This window comes from Chinchilla lanigera, unplaced genomic scaffold (genome assembly GCF_000276665.1).
Source record: "Chinchilla lanigera isolate Chin_1 unplaced genomic scaffold, ChiLan1.0 scaffold00066, whole genome shotgun sequence".
Lineage (NCBI taxonomy): Eukaryota > Metazoa > Chordata > Mammalia > Rodentia > Chinchillidae > Chinchilla > Chinchilla lanigera.
This window is the reverse complement of record NW_004955467.1, coordinates 1,989,968-2,013,420: the sequence shown is the minus strand read 5'-3', so window position 1 is coordinate 2,013,420 and position 23,453 is coordinate 1,989,968. Positions and strand designations below refer to the sequence as shown.

The 23,453-nt window shown below is 36.4% G+C and overlaps 1 protein-coding gene across 1 annotated transcript in view; it reads left to right on the top strand.

Annotated features, from left to right (window-relative positions):
* Nucleotides 1-23,453, top strand: part of LOC102017970 (zinc finger protein 624) — a 60,529-nt gene that overhangs the window by 4,394 nt on the left and 32,682 nt on the right. Inside the window, exons 3-6 of the mRNA XM_005399322.2 lie at nucleotides 111-225; nucleotides 1,393-1,485; nucleotides 6,823-8,048; nucleotides 17,589-17,875. Of these exons, the coding sequence (XP_005399379.2) occupies nucleotides 111-225; nucleotides 1,393-1,485; nucleotides 6,823-8,048; nucleotides 17,589-17,875 (1,721 nt within the window). The remainder of the gene's footprint in view (nucleotides 1-110; nucleotides 226-1,392; nucleotides 1,486-6,822; nucleotides 8,049-17,588; nucleotides 17,876-23,453) is intronic.

Sequence of the window (23,453 nt, the reverse complement as noted above, 5' to 3'; positions counted from 1 at the left end):
CTTCCTTTGTTGAGTGTATCTCAGGCCTTTGCTCCAATGAAAGCAGAAATGGTGACTAAAAGGGAGACTACCAAGTGAGACATAGTAAACAAAGATATGTTTTGTCTTAGGAAACGGTGACATTCAAGGATGTGGCCATGGACTTTACGCCAGAGGAGTGGAGGATGCTGGATCCTGCACAAAGGGATGTGATGCTGGAGAACTATAGGAACCTAGTCTCACTTTGTAAGAATGTATTATTACACCTATGACATAATTACTCCATTGAAAATGAAGTAGCTTAAAAAACATTCAGTTTTACATTCAGAGATCATAAAGTATTAATTCTTTTGCACCTGAAGAAAAATCTGTTTCTTGTTTGTTTTCGTGTTGGGAGTTGAACCTGGGGCCTTGCACATTCTAAGCATAAACTACTACCTAACTCTATCTCTTGCTGAGGAAAATCTGGATCTGCTCTAGGTTCTCGCTGAAATGTCCATGATTGCTGTGTAACAAGACTCAAGTGACAACCTAATTCATACTAGTTTAAGAAGAAAAAAGTCTTGACTGAGGGAATCAAGTATATTATCAGGACTTTAATTAATTAATTAGTTTAGTTTTAATCAGTTGGCTTGGCTTGGCTTGGCTTGGCATGAGCTTTCTTCTCTCTCTTTTTTTCTCCTCTTCCCCTTCCTCCTTCTCTTTCTTTTTCATTGAGGCAGGGTCTTGCTAAGTTACTGAGGCTAGCTTGAACTTGCAATTTTCCTGCCTCAAACTCTTGATTAGTTATGATAATAGGATGAAATATCGTTGTACTTAGCTTAGCTTTATTCTTAGGGTCTCCTTATGTGGCAGAGATGTCCATTGGTAGTTATATTATTCTTCCAGTTGGAAAGCTAGGCAAAAAGGAATGATTCTGGGAGCTTCAGCAAATAGTGTCATATGCCTATCAGAAATAGTCATAGAGCCATTGACAGAGAGTATGCTCTGGCCTATTCTGGATCTTGTGTCTACCACTGTGTATGTGTACATTTGTAGAGTGATATATGAAACAATGTTAGCCCCTCCAAAATCTCATGTAAAAAATGCCTTAAGAAAGTGATTTCTAGTAACTGAAAAAACAAAAAAGAAACTTTTAGAAGACAGAAACTGTAGTTAAACATAATCACTATCATGTGGTCCAACTGAGGTCCAATTTTTTTTTCCATCTTTCATAAGGTAATTACTAGGATACAAAGTCATTAAAAAATTTCTGCAGTGGAAAGATCCATCCTTCCCTATGCTAGATCTTCCAGTAATATCTTATCTTTGTAGATCAAGAGGCTGGGATTATACTCCAATGTAAATTTTTGTGACCATTATAAAAAGCCTAGTTCCATTTCTTTTTACTTTCTTTCCCTTTTTTCCAAATAGGGCTTCCAGTTTCCAAACCTGAGAACTATAATTTGGACAATGGAAAGGAACCATTGAAGTTTGAGAGAAAAGCCCCTAAACGCAACTACTCAGGTGAGTCAGGTCGATGAGACTCTTCAGAAATGTCCAGCAGGACAGTGAATAAGTGTCACTTTTCAGTTCTAATAAAGAATATTAGATGTGCCTTTGTTTTAAAAATACTTTATTTTAAATTTTAGAACAGTTTAAATACGTAAATCCAGAAATAAAATAACATGTATCCATCACCAAGATTAAACACTTGCTAATATTTTACTTTCTGTCTTTTCTTTCACTTTCCTTCTTTTTTTGCAATATAAAACAAATAAAAGCATCATAACTACTATTCTGTGAATTTTCACAAATGAAACACATTCACATAACTAGTGCTGAGATCAAGAAAACAACTTTGCCAACACCCCTAGAAGCATTCTTGTACCCTGTCTCTGTCACCTTCCTCCTCCCAAGGATAACCTTACCCTAACTAGTAACACCATAGTTTAATTTTGGACTGTTCTTGAATGATACTGTATATATTCTTGTGTCTGGCTTCCTTCACTGAACATTAGCTATAAGATATATACATGATATAGTATGTTATGTAGTAGTTCATTCTCATTGTTGTACAGTCTTTCCGTAAATGAATGTTCTAGTTTATCTATTCTCCTGAAGATAGGCATTTGTATAGTTTCCAATTTTTGTGTATGTAAATAATGCTGCTGTGTATATTTTTTCACTTGTCTTTTTATGAACTCATATATGAATTTCTGTTGGACATATACATGCAGGTACAATTGTTGAGCCACAGGTTAGGTGCATGATTATTTTTGGTAGAAACTGCCTGAGAGGGTTTCAAGGTTGTCATACTAATTATATTACTGTCATCAGAGGATGTGAGTTCTAGATGCTCACATGTTTATCAGTGCTTAATATTATCTGCCTTCATTCTAGCCATTCTTACGGATTTGTGATATCTTTTACTTTTTAAGAAAGAAAAAATATTAGAGATTTAAAGTCCTTTCATTCTTTCATTCTTGCTAAGTAAGCACTATAACTATCTCAATGGTGTGACTTAGTCTGTTTGCATGTGTAAACAGACATGTGTATGTATACAAACATATATATGTACATGAAACAATATGTATATTGTATAGACACATGTGCATAAATAATATGTGTTTTATTTTTAAGCTTTTTAAATCTAATTTTTAAAACAACATTATATTTTATTAATCTATAGTAATGTACAATGACTTGTGTTTATTTTAGCTAGTGTAGAATAGGTCCATTGTGTGATAAACTGAACACTTGTTACCAGTAGTAATAGAGTTACAGTGGTCATCTCTGCATTGACTAGTGTTCATCTTGAGAATTGGGGTAAATTAAGGTAGCTATCTAGAGGAGGAATAACTCATTCTTGAAGTATTTCATGTTAGTTTTATTAGGAATTATCAAAGTCCTCCACCTATCCTAGCAAATACTTTATGTTTTCAGATTTGTTAATTTTGTTAATCTGGTGGATGCAAAAATGCTGTTTCATGGTTTTAAATTTGCATTTATCTGAATGATGAATATGAGTGAGTTTGAGCACTTTGTGTTGATTTGCTATTTAGATTTTCTTTTTGTGAATTATCTATTGATACTCTTTGACCAATTTTAAAAATTGGTCTGTTCACATCTTTTTTTTGATTTTCTGGAAGTATTTGTATATTTTAAATTCTATTACATGACAGAGGCAGCATTACAAATCATTGAGAAAAGAATTTCTTCTGATCTTGGCTTATTTTTATGTTATTACATCTTTTATGACATCTTGAATTTTTAAATTTTGATGTCAGATTCACTGAATTTTTAATATTTCATTTCTGTTAATTATCTTTCTTATCCCATTATCAGAAACATAATCTTTTATTTGCAAATGTTCATGTTTTGTGTTACATGTATTTTTATATGTAGTGTGAAATAGGAAATTAATTTTATCTTTTTCCATCTTTACAGTCTATAATCAAGCATGATTTATTGAACAATCTTTTGTCCCTGGTTTCTAAAGCTATCTTTGTAGTAAATTCAGTTCCCCTATATTCTTAGATTCATTGCTAGTCACTCTGGTTTACTTGTTTATCCGTACTCTAATACCATGCTGTTTTAATTATTACACTTAATAGTGTGTGTGTATAAATCCTTTCTGAATGTTCTTGTCAAGATTCTATTTGGAATACTAACAGAGTTTTAAAATCTCTCCCTGTGATTATGGGTACATCTGTTTCTCTTTGTGGGTCTGTCAGTTTTTATGACTTGCCTATTCAACACTTTTATTTTTGGGGGTATTGGGATTTGTTGTGTTGCATTGTGTTGTGTTGTTTTGTTTTATTTTGGATATTGCTATTTTCTAGTGACTTTGAAGAGCTCGTGAGCTGTTTATCCTTTGTTATGTTATAGATCTTTTTAGATTTTTACCTTTCAGTTTTCCTATGCTTTTTGGTGTACAAAATTAATGTTACAATCTTTTATTTTCTGCCTTTCGAGTACTGTCCAAGGACCTTCCTCATCCCAAGATTATATAAATATTTGTTCCTGCTTTCTAATATATTTGTCCTTTAGTTTTTCCTGTAAGTCATTAATTCATTTGGAATTGCCTCTTGCTTTTGGGTCAATCTTCTCAGCTTTCTTCTATGAGCAGTTACATTTTTACTTGATCAAGATTTGATTTTAAATTGGGCATGATGATGCATGACTATAATCCCAGCACTCTTGAGAGATTGATGCAGGAGAATCAAAAATTCAATCCAGCCTGGCCGATTTAGTGACACCCGTCCCAAAATAAAAAATTTAAAGAAGGCTGGGATGTAGCTCAGTGCAAAGATCCTGGTTCAATCCCTACTGCAATGTAAAATCTGAAACTATAACCATAAATTCTTCATATTCTACTACTTAAAATCTGTATTAATTGCTTAGAAAATACTGATTGGCCAAGTTAAATAGATATTTCAAAAGTTGATGCTTTGCATTATGCAATATTTTTTTAAATTAAAATGACAATACTGACCTTAGGAAAGTCATTACATTTTAGGAACCTGTCAAGCTTTCTTTAGTAGTTAGTTTTCCAGAACTCATCATTTCTGCCTGAAAACTCAAATTTTATCAAATACTGTAATTTGTTTTCCTTGAAATGACAGGTTCACTTTATTCATTTTTGAGAAATTATGTGCCAGATACTCAACTTGGATAACATAGTTTGTCACTTTTTCAAGTAAAAATCATGGTCCTTAAGTAAAGCAGTTTAGCTTACAATTCAGTCACACAGTGTTTTTCCTCACAATAGTCATAATGCTTAACTAAGAATGTTTATTCCTTTCTTAGACATTTTACAAAGAAACTGGCTTTATATATCTATATTTATATGTATGTCTATATACAGGAATATAGATGTATATATCTAAATATGCCTATGGATACATGGTAGAAAAGAGAATAATAACCACTAGTAAGTGTGATGTCATTGTTTTCATCCTTGTTAAATTATAAGCAATTTTGCTATCACTACTTTTGCAACGTCAGTGTAAATATGAAAACAGTGTAAAAGGCAAGTAACATCTAAGTATTATTTTGAAAGTGGTGTTACAGCCTTCCATGGTTCCACATACTGTACTTTGAGATCTGTTTCTACTTACCTGTGTTGATTTATATTTTACTTAACAAACAGTTAAGTAGCACTTATGCTGTGTCAGTGTTCAGTGGCATAATATATACTCTAAAGCTCATTAAAATAAGTTTTGTTATTATTCCTCATGAGGTCTACCTGTTATTACCCTATCTTATACATAAGGAAATGGAATAGAGGTACTAAATTATTTGCCCAAGATCACAGAGCTAGTAAATGGCAAAGTGGGGATTCAGATTCATATGTTCTGATTCTGTAGTCTATATTCTTAGTCACCATGCTTTGCTTGAACATCCTCTTTACCTTGGGGTGTATATACATATCCCCTATTCCATCTATCTGGAATGTGGTCAGTGCTTTTGCACTCTAGAACCGTAGTATACCCAAAATAACTCTCCTCAACCCCAACTCAGTTTTCATTCAGCTGAATGATTTACTTTTTCAGAGAAAACTCTCCCTTCTGTTCCCCCCTCTTATGGTTTTTGATAACATCATTTGCCTTTTATTTTTCAATACTTTCAGTAAATCCCATTTAATACTTGTCAGTGTTAAATGAAATTCTGTCTCCCTCTGTGTGCATAGGAATGGTGTTTGTTTTACTCCAGAAACTAGCATAAAGCTCAACACATACAATAGGTATTTGCTGAATAAAAGAGATAGATATATGAATGCAGAGATAAATGAATAGAATTTATTTGTGTTTATGGAATGAGAAATCTAAATTTTCTTTTAAATGTTTAGTTGTCATGGCAACATTTTGTTGGAAACACATATCTCTTGTTCAGTGACTAAAATATGATCTTCCTATTCTTATATATACTATAAGAATATAGTTTATTTCTGAATTTTCTCTTCTACTTTATTGTTGTATTTATTTCCTTGAACCACTGTTTAAATTATTTCATCTTATAAATAGTTTTATATTGTATACAAAATTCTGATGTTTATATCGGGCATAGTTAAAGAGGCTTAGCTCCTATTTCTGCCCTGTCCTCTGTTCTGACCTTCCCCTATAAATGATCCTTTTTATTACTTTTTCATTATACCTCATATTTTTAAAAAATAATATATCCTAGAGGTCATAGCAATATATGAAGATCATTTCTATTTTGAAAAAGTTACATACTACTCAATTTGTTATATATATATTATAGTTTATTCAGTCTTTTCTCTATATTCGATATTTGAGATGTTGCTAGTCTTTGGCTGTCTTAGTTGATAATGGAGTAAATATCCTTGTGCATTTATCATTTCATGGATCATAGGAGATTTTTAATAGAAACATAAAAACATTGTTAGGATGATTATACTGGCAATGGAATTATATCTAATCATGAATACAATTAAAAGACTGTAAACTTAGAAATTACACTTGTATTCTACAGTAAGATGCTGATTGCCTTAATATTTACTACAGTAGGTATTCCATAAAAAGTGTTTCCTCTTATCTTGATCTAGTATATTCATTGTCTCTCATTCATTGATATATTGCTTTGTCAACATCCCTCTTTCTCCTATATTCCTGGTCATCTTTTCCCTCTTCTGACACTCCTGCATATGCTATACTCCTTTTCTCTGCAAACACTATTTTTCTCCATTTGGTTCTTTTTTGGAAATAATCTAATAAGAGTCAGGCCCATTTATTCCTTAAAAGTATACTTACCACCTTCATTAATTCTTACCTATTACAGAACTGCCTTTTTGTTGAGCACAGAAAAACAAAGGAAATTTACATTTCCAATGTTTTTCAGACATGGAGACTATACCTGAGAGCAAAGATTCAACTTCAGTACAAGATTTTTCCAAAGAAGAGTCATGTCAGGATGTAATAATGGACAGATTAACAAGAAATAGCATCTATGATTCCACCTTGGAAACAGCTCTTGAATGTGAAAATTGGTTAGAGAATCAGCAAGGAAATCAGGAGAGACACTTGAGAGAAATGTTCACCCATATGAATTCACTTGCTGAGGAAAGAAATCATGAGCATGATATATATTGGAAAAACTTCAGTCAAAAGTCTGTCCATATCACTCAGGACAGAGTGCCCAGAGGATCCTATTCATTTCATACACTGGGTAAAAGACTGAAGCAGAAGTCAAGCTTAATGAAAAAGCAGAGAACTTATAAAGAGAAAAAACTTCATAAATGTAATGATTGTGGTGAATTCTTCACTTACCATTCAGTGCTTATTCGACACCAGAGAGTCCATACTGGAGAGAAACCCTATACCTGCAATGAATGTGGGAAATCTTTTAGCCACAGAGCTAATTTAACTAAACACCAGAGAACTCATAATAGAGTTCTATTTGAGTGTAGTGAATGCAAGAAAACCTTTACAGAAAGCTCATCCCTTGCAGTACATCAGAGAATTCACATTGGAGAGAGACCTTATGAATGCGGTGAATGTGGGAAAGGTTTTAATCGAAGTACACATCTTGTGCAGCATCAGTTGATTCATACTGGAGTAAAGCCTTATGAATGCAATGAATGTGATAAAGCTTTCATTCATTCATCAGCACTTATTAAACATCAAAGAACTCATACTGGAGAGAAACCTTATAAATGTCTAGAATGTGGGAAAGCTTTTAGCCATTGTTCATCCCTTACCAAGCATCAGAGAGTTCATACTGGAGAAAAGCCATATGAGTGTAGTGAGTGTGGAAAAACCTTTAGTCAGAGCACACACCTTGTTCAGCATCAGAGAATTCATACTGGAGAAAAACCCTACGAGTGCAGTGAATGTGGGAAAACTTTTAGCCGGAGCTCAAATTTTGCTAAACATCAAAGAATTCATATTGGAAAGAAACCCTACAAATGCAATGAGTGTGAAAAAGCCTTCATTCATTCATCAGCCCTTATTCAGCACCAGAGAACTCATACTGGAGAGAAACCTTTTAGATGTACTGATTGTGGGAAAAGTTTTAAGTGTAGTTCATCCCTCATCAGACATCAAAAAATTCACACTGAAGAGCACCCCTGAAAAGTTCCTGAATGTGAAGAAATGTAAGTTGGCTTTATCACTGTTAAATACCTGACTGTTTAAGTAGAAAACCTGTAATATGCATCTAATTTTACTTGCCTAATATATAATTTTGCTCTTAGCTAAGATGTTATGTCTTTATTTGATAATTATGAAAATACCTAGCTACAAATCTTACAATGCTAATTCTCAACCTCCCAAATACCTACTTGTGGGAATTCAGGAAATCCGAGGGAAGGATATCAGTACAAACATTGTGAAATCCAGTACCCTCCTTCACTTGTTTGTACCAGAGCCCCACTGTAGCTCTCCTTTTGGAAGGAAAGAATGTTGTAGGTTAATCTGCATGCTCATACCCTTGTCATCAGGAAGACACAGAGTTGTTATTCTGGGTTTTTCATGACCTTGGGCTTGCCAGGCAGGCGCTGTGCCACTGAGCTAAATCCCCAGCCCCTAGAGTTGTTATTCTGAATCCAAAGTAGAAACCTACATATGTATAATTGCATTTCTTCAGAGAGTATCATTTCTTTTATAATATGAGCCATAGAAATTATAAAGGGTGTTGAAAGGTTAGGATTCCTTTCCTTCCTCCAAAAGCTGCTAATTTGTTGAATATAACTAAAATGTACTTACAGTAGGTTCTAAGTTATTTTCCTATGGATTGTTGGTCATGTATTTAGCTAATTGTTATCCTTCTGTTGAAGAGGTCTGTTTTTTATTTTCCAGTTCCCTTCAGTTACTCTGAAGTAGAATGGGTCAAAGTTGTAACTGTATTTGTTGATCTTTTCTTATTCTTGTCATTGATTAAATCATTCATTTTCTAGAATCAAATGGTCAGGGAGACTTCATTTCACTACATTACTTCTGCAAACTACACTGTGTCATGTTTAGAAAAAGCCTTAGGGATATTCACAGTCTGAAAAGTAGATAGATTAAATGTATTACCTTACTTAGGGGCCCAGTCAAGAAAAAAAGTGAAGCAGCTATGAGGCGCAAAGGCATACCTTTCTGTCATGTATGGAAAAAGCTCATGGGATGATTTTTAAGTCACTAACTTGAAGATAAAAAGTTTCCCTTCATGAAGAATTTGCCATTTCTCTAGGCTTCATGGTTACCCACATTTTTTGGAGGTTCTAGTTGTCCATATATTGGTTTGTGTTTATCACTAAGCCATTGAAAAAGTGAATAAGGCACGCTATCAAAGTGATTTATTAGCCTAAGTTACATAGGTAACCAAAGACCAGTGACAGGATTGGAAACAAAAGCAAGACTTCAAGTAAATATTTAGTAAAACACCATATGTATGTCAATTTTGTATTGTTACTCTGTTACATATTACATACTATTTGAAAACTATGAAAAATTATAGAAAAATCACATATTTCTTGTCTCCTGAATCCTACCCTTCTGTCCATACTTTTCTCCCCTCCTCAGTATCAGCTTTAAGATTGGAAGTATACACCCCTGGGTTTGCTCATAGAGGTATCAATAGTGAAAAATAACTAGGTATTTCCACCAAATGTTAGCACTTTCTTTCTTTTTTAAAGACACAATTTTGATTTGTAGCTTATAAAAGTCATCAGGTGAGGAAGAAAGGAAAATATAAACATGTTTATTGAGACTCATACTGAATAGTTCAATTTAATTTATTATAGTAACTAATAATAGCAGATTGCAGGAGATTAGATTCCTTTAATTGGTGTATAATATGTGACAGTCTCAAAGAGGAATTGATCTGATTCCTCTGAGTATAAGAGCATATTGTGGACAATGTTGACAATCTCCAGAGTTTTCCAATGATAGAGAAATGTACAATCTCTGAAACATGTGTTTCAACATTATTATATTACAAAATTAACCTAAGGATTGCTATATTCTCTTATTTGATACCTCTTCCCATGATCACAGCAGCTCTTAGAGTAATTTTGAATAAATAACTGTGGAACATGGTAGTAGTCTGTTTTGTGTTGCTATAAAAAATACCTGATGCTTGATACTTCATAAAGAAAAGAGGTTTATTTAGCTAACTATGCTGGAATTTCAAGAGCATGGAACTAGCATCTGCTTAGCTCTTTTGATAATATGATGGTGAATAACAGCTCAGTAGTGGGTGTCAGCCAGGCTTACTTATAACAACCTGCTCTTGCAAGACTTCCTACAAGAACAAGAATGCTGTTCCAGAAAAAAAGTATTATTCCTTCTTAAAGGTCTAATCACCTATCACTGCACCCCGCCTCTTAAATTTCCTCCATTTCTCAACATTGCCACACTGGTTACTGTAAGGATTCAACATGATATGACTGCAGCCAGCTTGAATTGATATCATGATCATCTCTGATTAACTTTGGTCAGTTTTCCCCTAGTAGTTTTTTCATTATACTCTAAATAGACAAAACTATTAGAGTGATAGAGATTTACAGTTAGACACTGAGGCTAGCAGTGAGTCTGTTGTTATTAGCTTGAGATAAACCAGATACATTCCACCAGGTGAGGTCATTTTTGTTCTAACCAATATGTATACCCATACTTCTGACCCATGTGGAAATCAACCTGGTCTAAGGGCTGCCTAGAACTATGCTTCTATCAGCAAATTACCAATAAATTGTACTCTGTCCAATCCTGGATCTTCCTGCCTCTTTTCTTTGGTCTCACTGAACTTCAGGGCTGCTTCTCATACTCCAGAACAGGGGATCAAGCTTCTAATGCATGAAGCTTTGGGGGAAATGCTTAAACCATATCCAAACTATAATGCATGTGAAATAAACCTAAGTAGTTCTTGCATTTCTCCTGCTTGTAAGTGCCACATCATAGGCTCCAAGGACATAGACTGCATTTGCTTTATTCATTTTGATAATAAAGAACATGATAAACTTGGCATAAGGCACAAAATGTATATTCTGATTAAGATCTAGGATGTCCCCTGAGGCTTCATGTGTTCAGAGATGGGACTTTTGAAAGATTAGGTCATGCAGCACTACTCATCAATGAATTAAGCCAGAGCTAAGTGTGCTGTAGGAAGTGGGCCTTGGTCAGAACAGACAGGTACTGGACACATAAGCTGGAAGGATATAGCTCCCTGCTCAGTGACCAAGACACTCAGAGGGTGCTGAAGCCATGACTTAAGGGGAGCCAACTTCTCTTCCAGCTGGCAGCAGCCCTTTTCCTCATTCACACAGTGCTGGTTTTACCGGCATGTAGAGTGCAAGAGTTATGCGGTCAAGGAGGTTTCCACCCAGATTTTAGAAGAAGGCCTGGGAAACTAGGCAGTGTGTTCCTGAGTGGCCAATGCATGAAGCTCTGAGAGTAAAGCCAAAAATGGAGACCCCAGGAAGTTGGAGAAGCCAGAAATGTGGAATGTGTGCTGAAGACAGCTGTAGGCAATTAGCAAAGTTAACCCAAAAGAGGCCATGAAGGCTAAACCCAGCAGTGTCATGGTGGCAGGGCTACCCAAGCCCTTTGGAGCTCACACCTTACCACCACCTCCCCCCTGCCCCACGGGTGCCAGACATGAAGCTATAAGATGTAATGTTTGCCCTGCTGGGTTACAGTCTCCTTTTGGTCCTATTTTTTTCTATCCTATTTCTCTTTTGAAATGGGAATATGTACCTTGTGTAATTTTATGTCAGCAGTGTTTAACATTCTTTTTGATTTTCACAGGGGCTCACATCTAAGAGTTTGCCTCAAGTCTCCAGAGGATACTTTGGACTTGGACTTTTCAACAATACTGAAACTGTCAACTCTTAAAGACAAGCTAAATGGGGGCTGGGGATTTAGCTCAGCGGCAAAAGCGCCTGCCTGGCAAGCACAAGGTCGTGAGTTCAGTTCCCGGTACCAGAGAAAAACACACACACACACACAAAAAAAAGACAGGCTAAATGCATTTTGCATAAAGAAATGAACATGAGTCTTTGAGGGCCAGGGTGAAATGTTGTTTAGATCTAGAATGTCTCTCAAAGTCCTCATAAACTTGATTGGATCATGGGGTGCTGCACTGATCTGTGAGTTACTGTGGATGAGTTCAGAGCTAGTTTGCTCTTGGACGTTTGGCCTGGCTGAAGGAGGTGGGTCACTGGGGACATCACCTGAAAGAGTATATCTCTCTTTGGTTTCTCCTTGCTGTCTCTGCTTCCTTGCTGCCATGACATGAGAATATGAGCAACTTTTCTCTCTTCAAGCTCTGTTTCTGTATTTAAGCCTGCCAACATGTAATAAAACTTCTGAAACTGAACCAAAATAAACCTCTCCTCTTTTAAGCTGGGGGTATCAGTTACTGTATTCTGTCTTAGCAATGGAAAAGTGACTAAGACAGTATAATTCTAGTGAGAGACCATCTCTGTTGTTTCAGCAAATTGCACAGAAAAAAACCTTTCTCATAAGAACAAACTATCATTTAAGCAAGGATATAACCTAAATCTAATCTTACACTAATATAATGTTTGGAATTAAATATTTGACAAATATTGCAACAAATAAGCCTAAAATGGTGCTAGAAACATGGACACCCTCTTGTCTAGCATGAACCTAAACCTCACACTTCCAGAAGGAAAGCAGATGTTAAGCATAAAACACATTGTATACAGAATTCCAGAAGAGTGAACCACTCTTACCAGTTCTGGAAATGGCAGGAACCATCCCAAAGTCAAAGTTCCCAGACACCACCACTACTAGTAATTAGTCCTTTGAAAAGATAGCATGCTTATGCATGCTTTGTTAACTCTGCACCATGCACAACTTTGGATATTCTCTAATGAGCTTGTGCTTGACTATATACTGTATCCTATAAATCTTTTTAGTGAGTGGGAATGGTCTTGAGGACCCCAAAACATGTATGTAAAGAAATAGGATGTCATTTTGGTTTATCAAGTGGGGGAACAAAAAGATAATTTTGTCTCAAAGGGAAATATCTCGTATGGGCAAAATGTGAAAAAAAAAAAAAAAAAGGTTAAAAGAATAAACTGGAGTAAATGGTAAGTTTTGAAAGGTTGGAGGGATAAATGAACTTTACTTGTGCATTATAATAGCTGCAAATACTGAAAAAGGCAGTGAAACGTCCTAAAAATTTGACAAAGACTGACTTGATTTTGATAGGCTTAACATGCCTGGGGTGAATACTACTTGGTCATGGTATATTATCTTTTGATGATTTGCTGCATTCTGTTTGCTAGTATCTTATTGAGGATTGTTGCATCTATGTTCATTAGGGAGATTGGCCTGTAGTTCTTTTTTGGATGTATCCTTTTCTGGTTTTGGGTATCAGGGTAATGCTTGCTTCCAAGAATGAGTTTGGGGGTATTGCTTCCCTTTGAATTTCATTAAAGACTTTGAGGAGTGGTAGCAATAGATCTTCTCTAAATTTTTTGTAGAATTCAACAGTGAATATGTCAGGATTTTGGCTTCTCTTTGTTGGAAGGTTTTTAATTACATCTTCAATTTCATTCACTGATATTGAGTCATTTTGAATTTTTATATCTTCACTCAGCTTTGGTAATTCATATGTGTCTAGGAATCTATCCATTTCTTCTGTGCTTTCCATCTTATTAGATTACAGATTCTCAAAGTAAGTACTGATGATTGTCTTAGTTACTTTTTTTGCTGCTGAGGCAAAATACCCAAAAACTAAAGTTAAAGGAGAAAATATTTATTTGGCTTACAGTTTGCAGAGGTTTCAGTCCATAATTGACTGGCTCGAAGGCAGGGTGTCATGGCAGACAGGAATCACAGAGGAGAAACAGTTCATAGCAGGCAGAAGGTAGCAAAACTGCAATGAAACCACAGCTATTTCTGTCCCTTACATCATATCCAGACTACCTGCCTTAAAGGTAGGTAGCACTCACATCCTTAATCCTAGTGCCCTTGATCCTAACAATGCATCATGAATCAATCCAGCATGGCACATGCTAGATCCAGCCTCCTCTGAAAAAGCCCTGTCTATGACTACATGAGACTTAGGGCTCATCTAGATACAAGCCAGAACATTGTGCCCCTCGTGCCCCAAAATTCATGCTTCAAAAGGCATTTAGTTTACCTCTAAGAGTTGCCGAAGTCCTGAGAGTTTCAGCATTGCTGAAAAATCCAAACCCAAAGTCTCCTCTGAGATTTAAGGCAAACTCTTAAACCTTAAGCTTTCTATAGCTCTGTGCCCCTGTAGAAATGAAAAGAAAGTTAAACATTCAATGGCACAACTTAGGCATTTCCATTCCAAAAGTTACAAATAGGGGGATAGAAATTAATAAGAACAAAGCAAGCCCAAATCCAGCAGAGCAAATATTAAATCCCACAGTTCCACTTCCAGTATCCTGGCAATCTGTTGCAAGTTGTGAAATCCGGATGGCTTGGATGGCTCCTTCTTATAGCACTACAGGTGGTTGTAGCTCCCATGGCTTCTCTCTGAGACTGGCTCTGCTTCTTCCTTGCAGTATTCTTTAGACAATCCACATTTCTGGTTTCTCCAAACCTTTGGCTTCACACTCACAGCTTCACACACTACCCTCTCAGGAGCACACTGCCTGGCCTGCCAACCCTTCTTCTGAAATGTAGGTGGACCTGACCCCACAACTCTTCTTTCTGCATGCACCTAAAATCAGTACCATGTGGATGATGCCGAAGTCTGCCACCAGCTGTAACAGTAGCCAGGCTTCCTTGTCTCTTGGCTGAAAAGGTCAGGTGCCTATAAAGCAAATCTCTGGGAAGAACTTTCCTAGGCCACGATCAAGCTGAAACATGTGCTGGGGGGCTTTCTTCTCAAAGGAAAGTCTTTCATCTTTGCAACCCTGAGGCACAAAGGCTGGAGTCCTGCTAGTTCTGCTGATATCCTCAGGCTGTCTTTGCTGTTGTTTTCTTCTGAAATACTTGGTTTTTTCTTGCTGGAATTTTCAGGAACCAATTTTTTCTTTTTTCTATCTTTGCAGGCCACAACTGTATTCAATTTTCCTTTCCATCCAAACTCAAAACTTTTTAAATCATTCTGCTGGGCTTTTTGCTTTTGATTCTTAACATAAATCTGGGTAAAAACCCCCCAACAGTAGCCATGCCACTACCTCAACATTAGACTGCCTTGAAATTTTTTCTGCCAGATTAATTAGTCTGCCGTCCTTAATCTCAGATTCAGGCAAAGTCTCCAGATATGAGCAAAATGCAGACAAACTTTCTGCCAAGGCATAACACTAATTGTCTGGAATCTAATAGCCAGTGCAGTCCTTCCCAGCAGAAACCTGCTGAGCCTGATCTTTTCTGGCAGGATTTCTATCAGCCTTCTGGTCTTATGAGCTCTGACCTGAATCTCCCATCCAGTACCACCTAAGCAGTGCCAGCTCTACTTTTTCTGTGTATCTTTTCAAACTCTTCTCACAAGCCATTCTCATCATAGCAGGCAGAAGACATCAAGGCAATAACGAAATCATAGCTCTTTCTGTCCCTTATATGTTACCCAGACAACCCTCCCTTTGGGTGAATAGCATTCAGATCCTTAATCTTAGTGCTCTTGATCCTAGTATTACACCATGACTCAATCCCAGTGTCACACACTGTAGATCCAGCCTCCTCTGAGAAATCCCCACATATGGCTGCATAAGAGGTCTGCAGTGTGATTCTGATTGGCTTTCCTTTACAGGTGATTTGTTTCTTTTCTCTAACAGCTTTTAATATTCTGTGTTTATGTTGAATTTCTAGAATCTTGAGTATTATATGCCTTGGAGTAGATTTTGTTTGATCATGGTTAATTGGGGTTCTATAATGCTTCAGATATCTGTATGTCGAATTCTTTTTCTGAACTTTAGAAGTTTTCTTCCATTATCTCTGTGAACAGGTGTTTATGTTGCTTGTGCTATCTCTTGATTTTTCCTTGATTCAATCTTATGTTATTCTTTGCATCATCTAGAAGCTATTTGATTGATTTTTCAGATCCCTTGCTATTTTTAAGAAGTCTGTCTTTTTATGATTACTAACTGCAAATTTTACTTCTAGACCTGATATTCTGTCCTCACGTTAGTTGATTCTGCTCCATATACTTTAAATAGAATTTTTAATCTTTTCAATATCTGTTTAAATCTATCTCATGGATTCCATTTCTTTCCTATGTTGGGCATTCATAATTTTCATCATTATTCAAAGCTTCACTACTTTTTAAATTGAGATCTACTTTAGATTCACTAACCATGTCCTTCCTTGTGGTCATATCTCTTTTGTTATCTGAGAAATTATTTCTCTTTTTTTTTCCTAGAGCCTTATCCATCTGCTTTGTTACTTCTGCTGTTACCATTTCAGAGAGTTCAAGTGGATAGCTTTTGATTTGTTCCACTTCACTGCTGCAGGGTTTCCCTTGGGCAAGCTGGAGTTGTGGAGGTCACAGCTTGCTTCTGTGTCTTCTCATTTTCTATAATTTAAATTTATTTTCTGTGTTGCTACTTGTAAATTACTTATGGTAGGTAGCTTTATTAGTCATATCAAGAACTGCTTAGGTAATGACTAATTTTCAGAGATGTCTTTTAGATATGCCTGGCTTTTGGCTTTTGAGTCTGACACAGCATCCTACCTCTTCAATTTATTAGGGATGAGAAGTTGCTACACATGTGGAATAGATCCTGGTTCTTTGGTACTGGTCTATAATATTATTTATGATTCTCAGACAATCTCAGTCTTGGCAATAAAGGAAGAACAACTGATTAGAACAACTGTGTCACATTGGCTAAAGTAGTACAATCAGTAATAACAGTAGGATCAAGCACTGCCTAGAAGATGACAAACTGTGGTAACTATGAATTTGCCACCTTTAACTATCTGAACAAGATTTGTAGTTATATAACAAAATCTAAAACAAACCAGAAGCTGAGTGTGGTGGCACGTGCTTATACTCCCAGCCTATAATCGCAGGAGACTGAGGCAAAAGAATTGCCATGAGTTTGAGGCAGCCTAGACTATGTAAGGGAGTTCAAGGCTGGCTTGCAGTACATAGTGAGACCTTGCCTCAAAGAAAAAGTAAAATAAGTCAGAAACATATATAGGAAATATCTCCTCAATTTCAAAAGGGATGGGAAAAATTGGAAAATAGAAGAAGAGAAATAAATTAGAAGCGAGGTAAAAGGACATAGGAAGATTACCTAAGCTTTTGGAAACTGCTGAAGAAGACAGGAGGGAAACAAGGAAGAAACAAAAACAAGAACTGAACAAACAAAAAACTAAAAATGTTTACACTCATGAGTAAACAAGAATATACAATCAAAAATCAAGAGAGATTTCTCTGTGATCTCAAGTCTGTGGTTATCTTCTAGGGGCTATAATTTTGTGGTAGTGTCCACTTCAGGGTATGTCTCTGTTGTCACCTATAGACAAAGGAGGCAGACAGAGCCCAGATCTGTGTGATCCCAGCAAGCCTGGTTGCTGTATAATGCCAGCAGACCTTCAGTAGGAATACTATGGGTTGCTGATTTCACCTCCACAGAAGTTCAGGGTGATCCTGTTCTCTGGTTGTGGGCCTGTGACTCATTGTTCAGCCCACAACACTACATATGTTCTTGTTGCCTTGACCTCATTTTCCAGACCCTGGACATCTCCCAGGGTGTGCCTTACACAGACATTTTGGACCCTGAAATGAAGCCAGCTCATGGCTGCTCCAAGTCATGGGATCAGGTAGCTGTATCCCAAAATAGCCAGTCAATCACCATCTCCTGGGAATATTTGGACTGGACTCACTCACCAGCTGCTGCAGTCCACAGCATCCACTGCTCTGCTGTACTGGTACATTACCCTGTCAAGACCTTCAGGGTCCTCCACAATCACTGCATCTCTGTATATTCAAGTCTCTTCTCTCATGCCACAAGCCAGGAGTAAGGGAGAATGTGCAGTTTGCCACTTCCCTCTTCTGCACTGAGGTTTGTCATCTAACTGTGGGCTACAGTTCTCCCTTCACAACTTTCTTAGATCTCAGGGATCCACCTCCCTCCTTCTGCAAATTTCTATACTCCAGTATCTGGTCTCCTAATTTCAAAGAGTTTATATGTATCTTTAAATATTAAAAAACATAACTAGGTTAAACAACACTTTTGTATATCTTACTTAAAGCACCTAAGTTTCCAATGATTCCAATAAACATTTTAAATAAAAATATTTCTATATTCAACTTGAAAAATCCCAAGAATTTACATCAGTAAATTTTAAGGATTCAAAATCATTTAGATAGCATAGTAAGAAATGCAAAAAATCACTTCATAGGTCTTTGAACATTTAATAAACATATACAATATGCTTATGCCTTTCAGTAATTTGATAATCAAAATAAATGAAAATGAAATATTGCCATACTCTAGCCAGAGTAACTAAAATGGGAAAGATTTAAAACAACAGCAACAGCAACAAAAAAACATGTTTTAGCTCTTTATCACTGAACAAATGCTTAATGAAAATCAGGTCATAAGGAGGAAAGTTTAATTTTGGCTCACAGTTTCAGAAATTTTAGCATTTGGGCACTTGGCCCTATTCCTTTTGGGCCTGTAGCAATGCAGTACATCATGGTGGACGCATGTGTGGCCAAGGAAATGTGTTCATCTCATGGCAGCTGGAAGCAAAGAAAGAAAGACAGGCAGGAGTCAGTAGCCTGTGTGAGTTTATTTCTCCAAACTACTCCTTCTATGAAATCTAATTTGTTCATTTTATTTTCAGTTCAGGTTCAAAAACTTTGAGTTAATTAAGGTCTTTGGAAATTATATATAAACTAAAAAAAGAGCAACACAATTTCTATTTTTTTTTTTTGTCAGAAGTACTACAATTCAGTAGTATTTGTCCAGTTCATATGAGGAGTCTTTATATCCTACTTATTAATCCCATGTATCTGTTGGAAAATACTTGAAGCTACCCACAAAGAGCTTCTTTTACCCACAAAGAGCTAAGTACTTTTCTCATTTATAGACAGATACAGAGATAGCTTGCTGTTTTATTTCACCAGCCTTATTAACCACATGTGGTGGATCAAAAGTAAACATGATGCAAAAGCTCACCCATGCAGATCTATAGGATTCTCCTTTTTTGATTGATGTGAAACATTTTCTAAACCAATATGAAGTTACATATAAACAAACTAGAGTTTCTGTCTTCTCCCACCTATCATATATAATACTGGATAAATGTATTGATGATAAATATATCCTCAATCAGCTATACAACAGAGATTTAGTCAAACATTATTCTGGATATGACTTCAAAGGTATTTCAGGGTAAGTTTAACATTTGAATTGTAGACTGAGTAAAGCAGATTGCCATCTTCATGTGGGTAGGCCCCATCCACTGAAGACCTGCAGTGAATGAAGTTGATTTGTTTGATTTTTTGTTTTTGTTTTTCTTCCGGTGCCAGGAATCAAACTCACGACCTTGTGCTTGCCAGGCAGGCGTTTTTGTGGCTGAGCTAAATCCCCAGCCCCGTGAATGAAGTTGAGAAAGAGAACTTTTCCTGTTTGACTGTTTTAGCAGGCACACTAGCCTTTTCCAGCCTTATGACTTACTGAAGTATTGGCTCTTTTTAGGTCTTGAGCCTGGCAACTTTTGTATTTGTTCTCGGATCTTCAAATTTAGGTTGGAACTACACGTTAAGTCTCCTGGGTCTCCAGTCATTGGACTGCAGATATTAGTACTTGCCAGCTTCCAGAATTGTATATGCAATTTATACACATACATATATACTATTAATTCTGTTTCTCTGCAGAATTGACTAATAAAGAAACTCTATATGATATTATATGTACGTATTGTGTGTGTGTGTATATATATATATATATATAAAAAGATGTAATAAATGTAAAAATCTGTCTTGCTACTCCAGAATCATGTTTTACAAGCATCAATGTTTATAGAGAAAGCATCTCAGAATGCAGCATGTTGTTCACAGTATTTTAAGCAAGATTCCTCTGCCCCTAGAATGTAGTACTGACAATACCACTGACTGGAATGTAAACAATGGGGGAATCCTGTTTAGCAGAAGAAGACAAAGCACTCATTTGGGAAATGTTCAATTTGAGGTGTTTAAAGAACTTGGATCCATTACATAGCTTCTTCGTACTGCCTTATCTGTAAAACAGAATCATAATAATATATGCTGGGTTTGTGATAATTAAATATATATAAAGGCCTTAGAACTGTGCCCAGAATCAATTCTATAGATGGTAATCATTCTTATGGATCTAGGTCTCACAATTTAGTTTGCAGTGTACATATTATTGAATTAGGAATTGACACCATATTAATAACTGGTTTTTTTGGTTTTTTTATTTTAAAGAGACAAACAATAATAATGTTACAGAATTTGACAACAAATAATAGGAAATTAACAATGGTTATTATATTGCATATTGTTATCTTCAAAGTAGTTGCTTAGATTACCAGGTACAGGCATGCAAAACTGATCAAATACTATAAGCACAAACTTTTCTTTTCAATGAACTAATAGAAATTAGTAGTACAATTATCTTAGTTATCTCATGTATATATGCATATCTTTTTTCCCCTTCCTTCTTTTATCTTTTCCTCCATCCCATTTCTTTCCTTTTGAACAGTTTCTTTCCCTTTCGCTATATCTATTGTACCTTTTGAATCTTATTTACTCTTTTAGGTTCTTTCACTAGGGAAACAATACGATGTTTACACATGTGATTCTGATTTATTTCACTTATGAGTATGGTCTCTAGTTGCACACATTTACCTATAAAAGCCTCGAGTTTATCTTTCTTTATAGTTGAGTAATACTCCATTGTATAAAAATACCACATCTTTTTTATCCATTCCTTGGTTGATGGACATTGGGTTGTTTCCAAGATTTAGCTATAACAAATTCTGCTGTTATAAACATGGGCTGTGGTATGATGTTTTTAATTCTTCTGGGAAGATATCCAGAAAGGGAATAGCTGGGTCAAATGGGACCTCTAATCCTAGTTTTTTGAGGACTCTCCATACTGATTTCCACAGTGGTTGTACCAATCTACACTCCCAACAACAGTGGAGAAGGGTTCTTTTTCCTCCACAGCCCTGTAATGCTGTTGATGACATGAGAGTGAGTCATCATGCAAGGAACAGACTCCGGTAAAAAGACCACCAAAAAGGAATCCACTAACCACAAGAAATAGTCCCAGAAGAGGAGCCACGTTTTGCTCTATTATGAAGGTAGAATTTTTGGGCCTAAGGATGGCATAGGGTTAGGCCAATGAGAAAAAAGCTTCCTGTGCTGAGGGGAGCAGCTCCAAAGTACCCCAATGTTGTCAGCCTAAACAGTACTATGTGGGAGATCACTAAGCCACATTCCCCTGATAAATGAAGCTCCTTTACCTGACCTTTACTTCAACCTATTTACTGAGATATGCAGAGCTGGCTATATAAAAGCAGATGTTCTTTTAATTGGCTGAAAGTATGTAATCGAGTCTGTCCAAGACACCAAGATGTGTTTCACTGCAGCAAAGCAGATCAAAATTGCCCCCCACACCAGTCATGGCTGGAATGGAGGCTCAAGCAAGAGCCTGTGAAATTCTAGGACTAAGATATGAGATAATGTCTCAGCTGAGGCCATGGGACTCAAAAAGAATTATACCTTCCTGCAAGTAAGGTGCCAACCTTGCATATATCAAACTATCCATCACACTGCTAATTGGAGGGCCTCCATGCCTGGTGCAAAATTGCTCTGTTTCTCCTTACAGCCATGCCTGCAAAGTTTCTCTTTCCTAGCACTGTGCCTCAACCTTCACCCAACTCCCTGGTTGATACCCATAAAAGCTATGAGCACTTGGACTTGTGGCCCTTTGTTCCACGAAGAGCACTGAGTCATCCCAGAGCCTCCTCAACTGCAGGTTTTTCTCTTTGTATTTCTTTCCATCCCATGCCATATTGCCTGGTGAGAAACTGATACCCTCCTCGGAGGGTTCAATACCACTATATACTAAGAAAAGAACTACAGGCAGTGCAAGGAAGAATATTTGGCAGCAGAGGCACACAGGATGTGGGCAGAGTTGGTTTTGCCTTCTAGAATCTGAAGCAAACACAGGCAAAGGCATAGCCACCTATGTACCAACATGGCCCCTGCACTTAAGTATTTTAACTAAGTTACCTGTCTTTACAGTGACTGTCTACCTGGTGCTTCTAGGTCATCTGCCCATATTTTCATACTTTTATATTCATTCTTAACATGTTGTTTTCAAAGTCTGTGTAGCTTTCCTTTGTGTTCATCACAGCCAGTGGATTTCCAACACAGTGCAGGTCTACAGAGCTAATAGACCCTGTCGATTTTGTAACCTCAAAGCAAAGCCAAGCTGGGTGGGACTCTAGAGCTGTACAAGTGTAGATCTTCTTGGTTGCCAGGAAGGCAAACTGGACAGTCTTGCCTGGTGCTGCAGGCCCCTGCAGATGTTTCCATTGTGTTCTATTGGTGCATTTTTCAAAGATTAGCTGATGATATATGTTGAGATCTATTTTAGGACTCCCCTATTCTATTCTATTCTATTCTATTCTAATCTATTCTATTCTATTCTATTCTATTCTATTCTATTCTATTCTATTCTATTCTATCCTATTCTATTCTACTCATCTGTGTTTCTGTTTATATCCTAGAAATGCTATTTTGAGTATTCTAGCTTTGTAGTGTAATTTTAAATAAGGAAATGTGATGCTTCCACATATATTTTTCTTTTCTGTTATTGCTTTGGGTATTCAGGCTTTTTATGGTTACAAATAAAATTTAGAATTGTTTTTTTCTATTTCCCAAAAAATGTCATTGGAATTTTGATAGAGAGTTGTATTAAATCTGTAAATTTCTCTGAATAGTATGGACAGTTTAACAATGTTAGTACTTTCAATTATGAACAGGGATATCTTTACTTGTGTCTTCTTCATTTTCTTTCACCAGTGTCTTATAGTTATCCATCTAATCTTTCACCCCTTTAGTTAATTTTATTCCTGTTTTATTCTGTTGAGAATGAGATTGTTTGATTTCATTTTCAACTAGATCATTGTAGGGAGTACCTGGCCAAAGGAGTACTTGTAGTGAATATGAAAAAGGAGCGGACTTACTAGACAACAGTTCAGGACTCCTAGTATGTATGTTGGAGTTTAGAACATAATCTACAGGACAACAGTCAGCAGAATTAAAATCTGTTTGTTGCCAGAGATGTTTGGTTTGGCCATTGTATCCTCTCAGCCCCAAAGCGATCACATAAATTAGGTCAACACATATCACATAATAAACCATTCCATTTCAGCCCTGTCCCCTGACGAAAACTCCTATACAGTATGCTGTAAATACTTTTCTTCTGTGTCTTTGTTCTTATAGCCTTGAGCTACAAATAAATAAATGCAGAGGTCTCTGCTTGCTGCTGTTTTCCTGAAGCTCTCTTACACTGAGGTGGCAACCCCTCTGGGTCCTCTTAGTGACTGAGC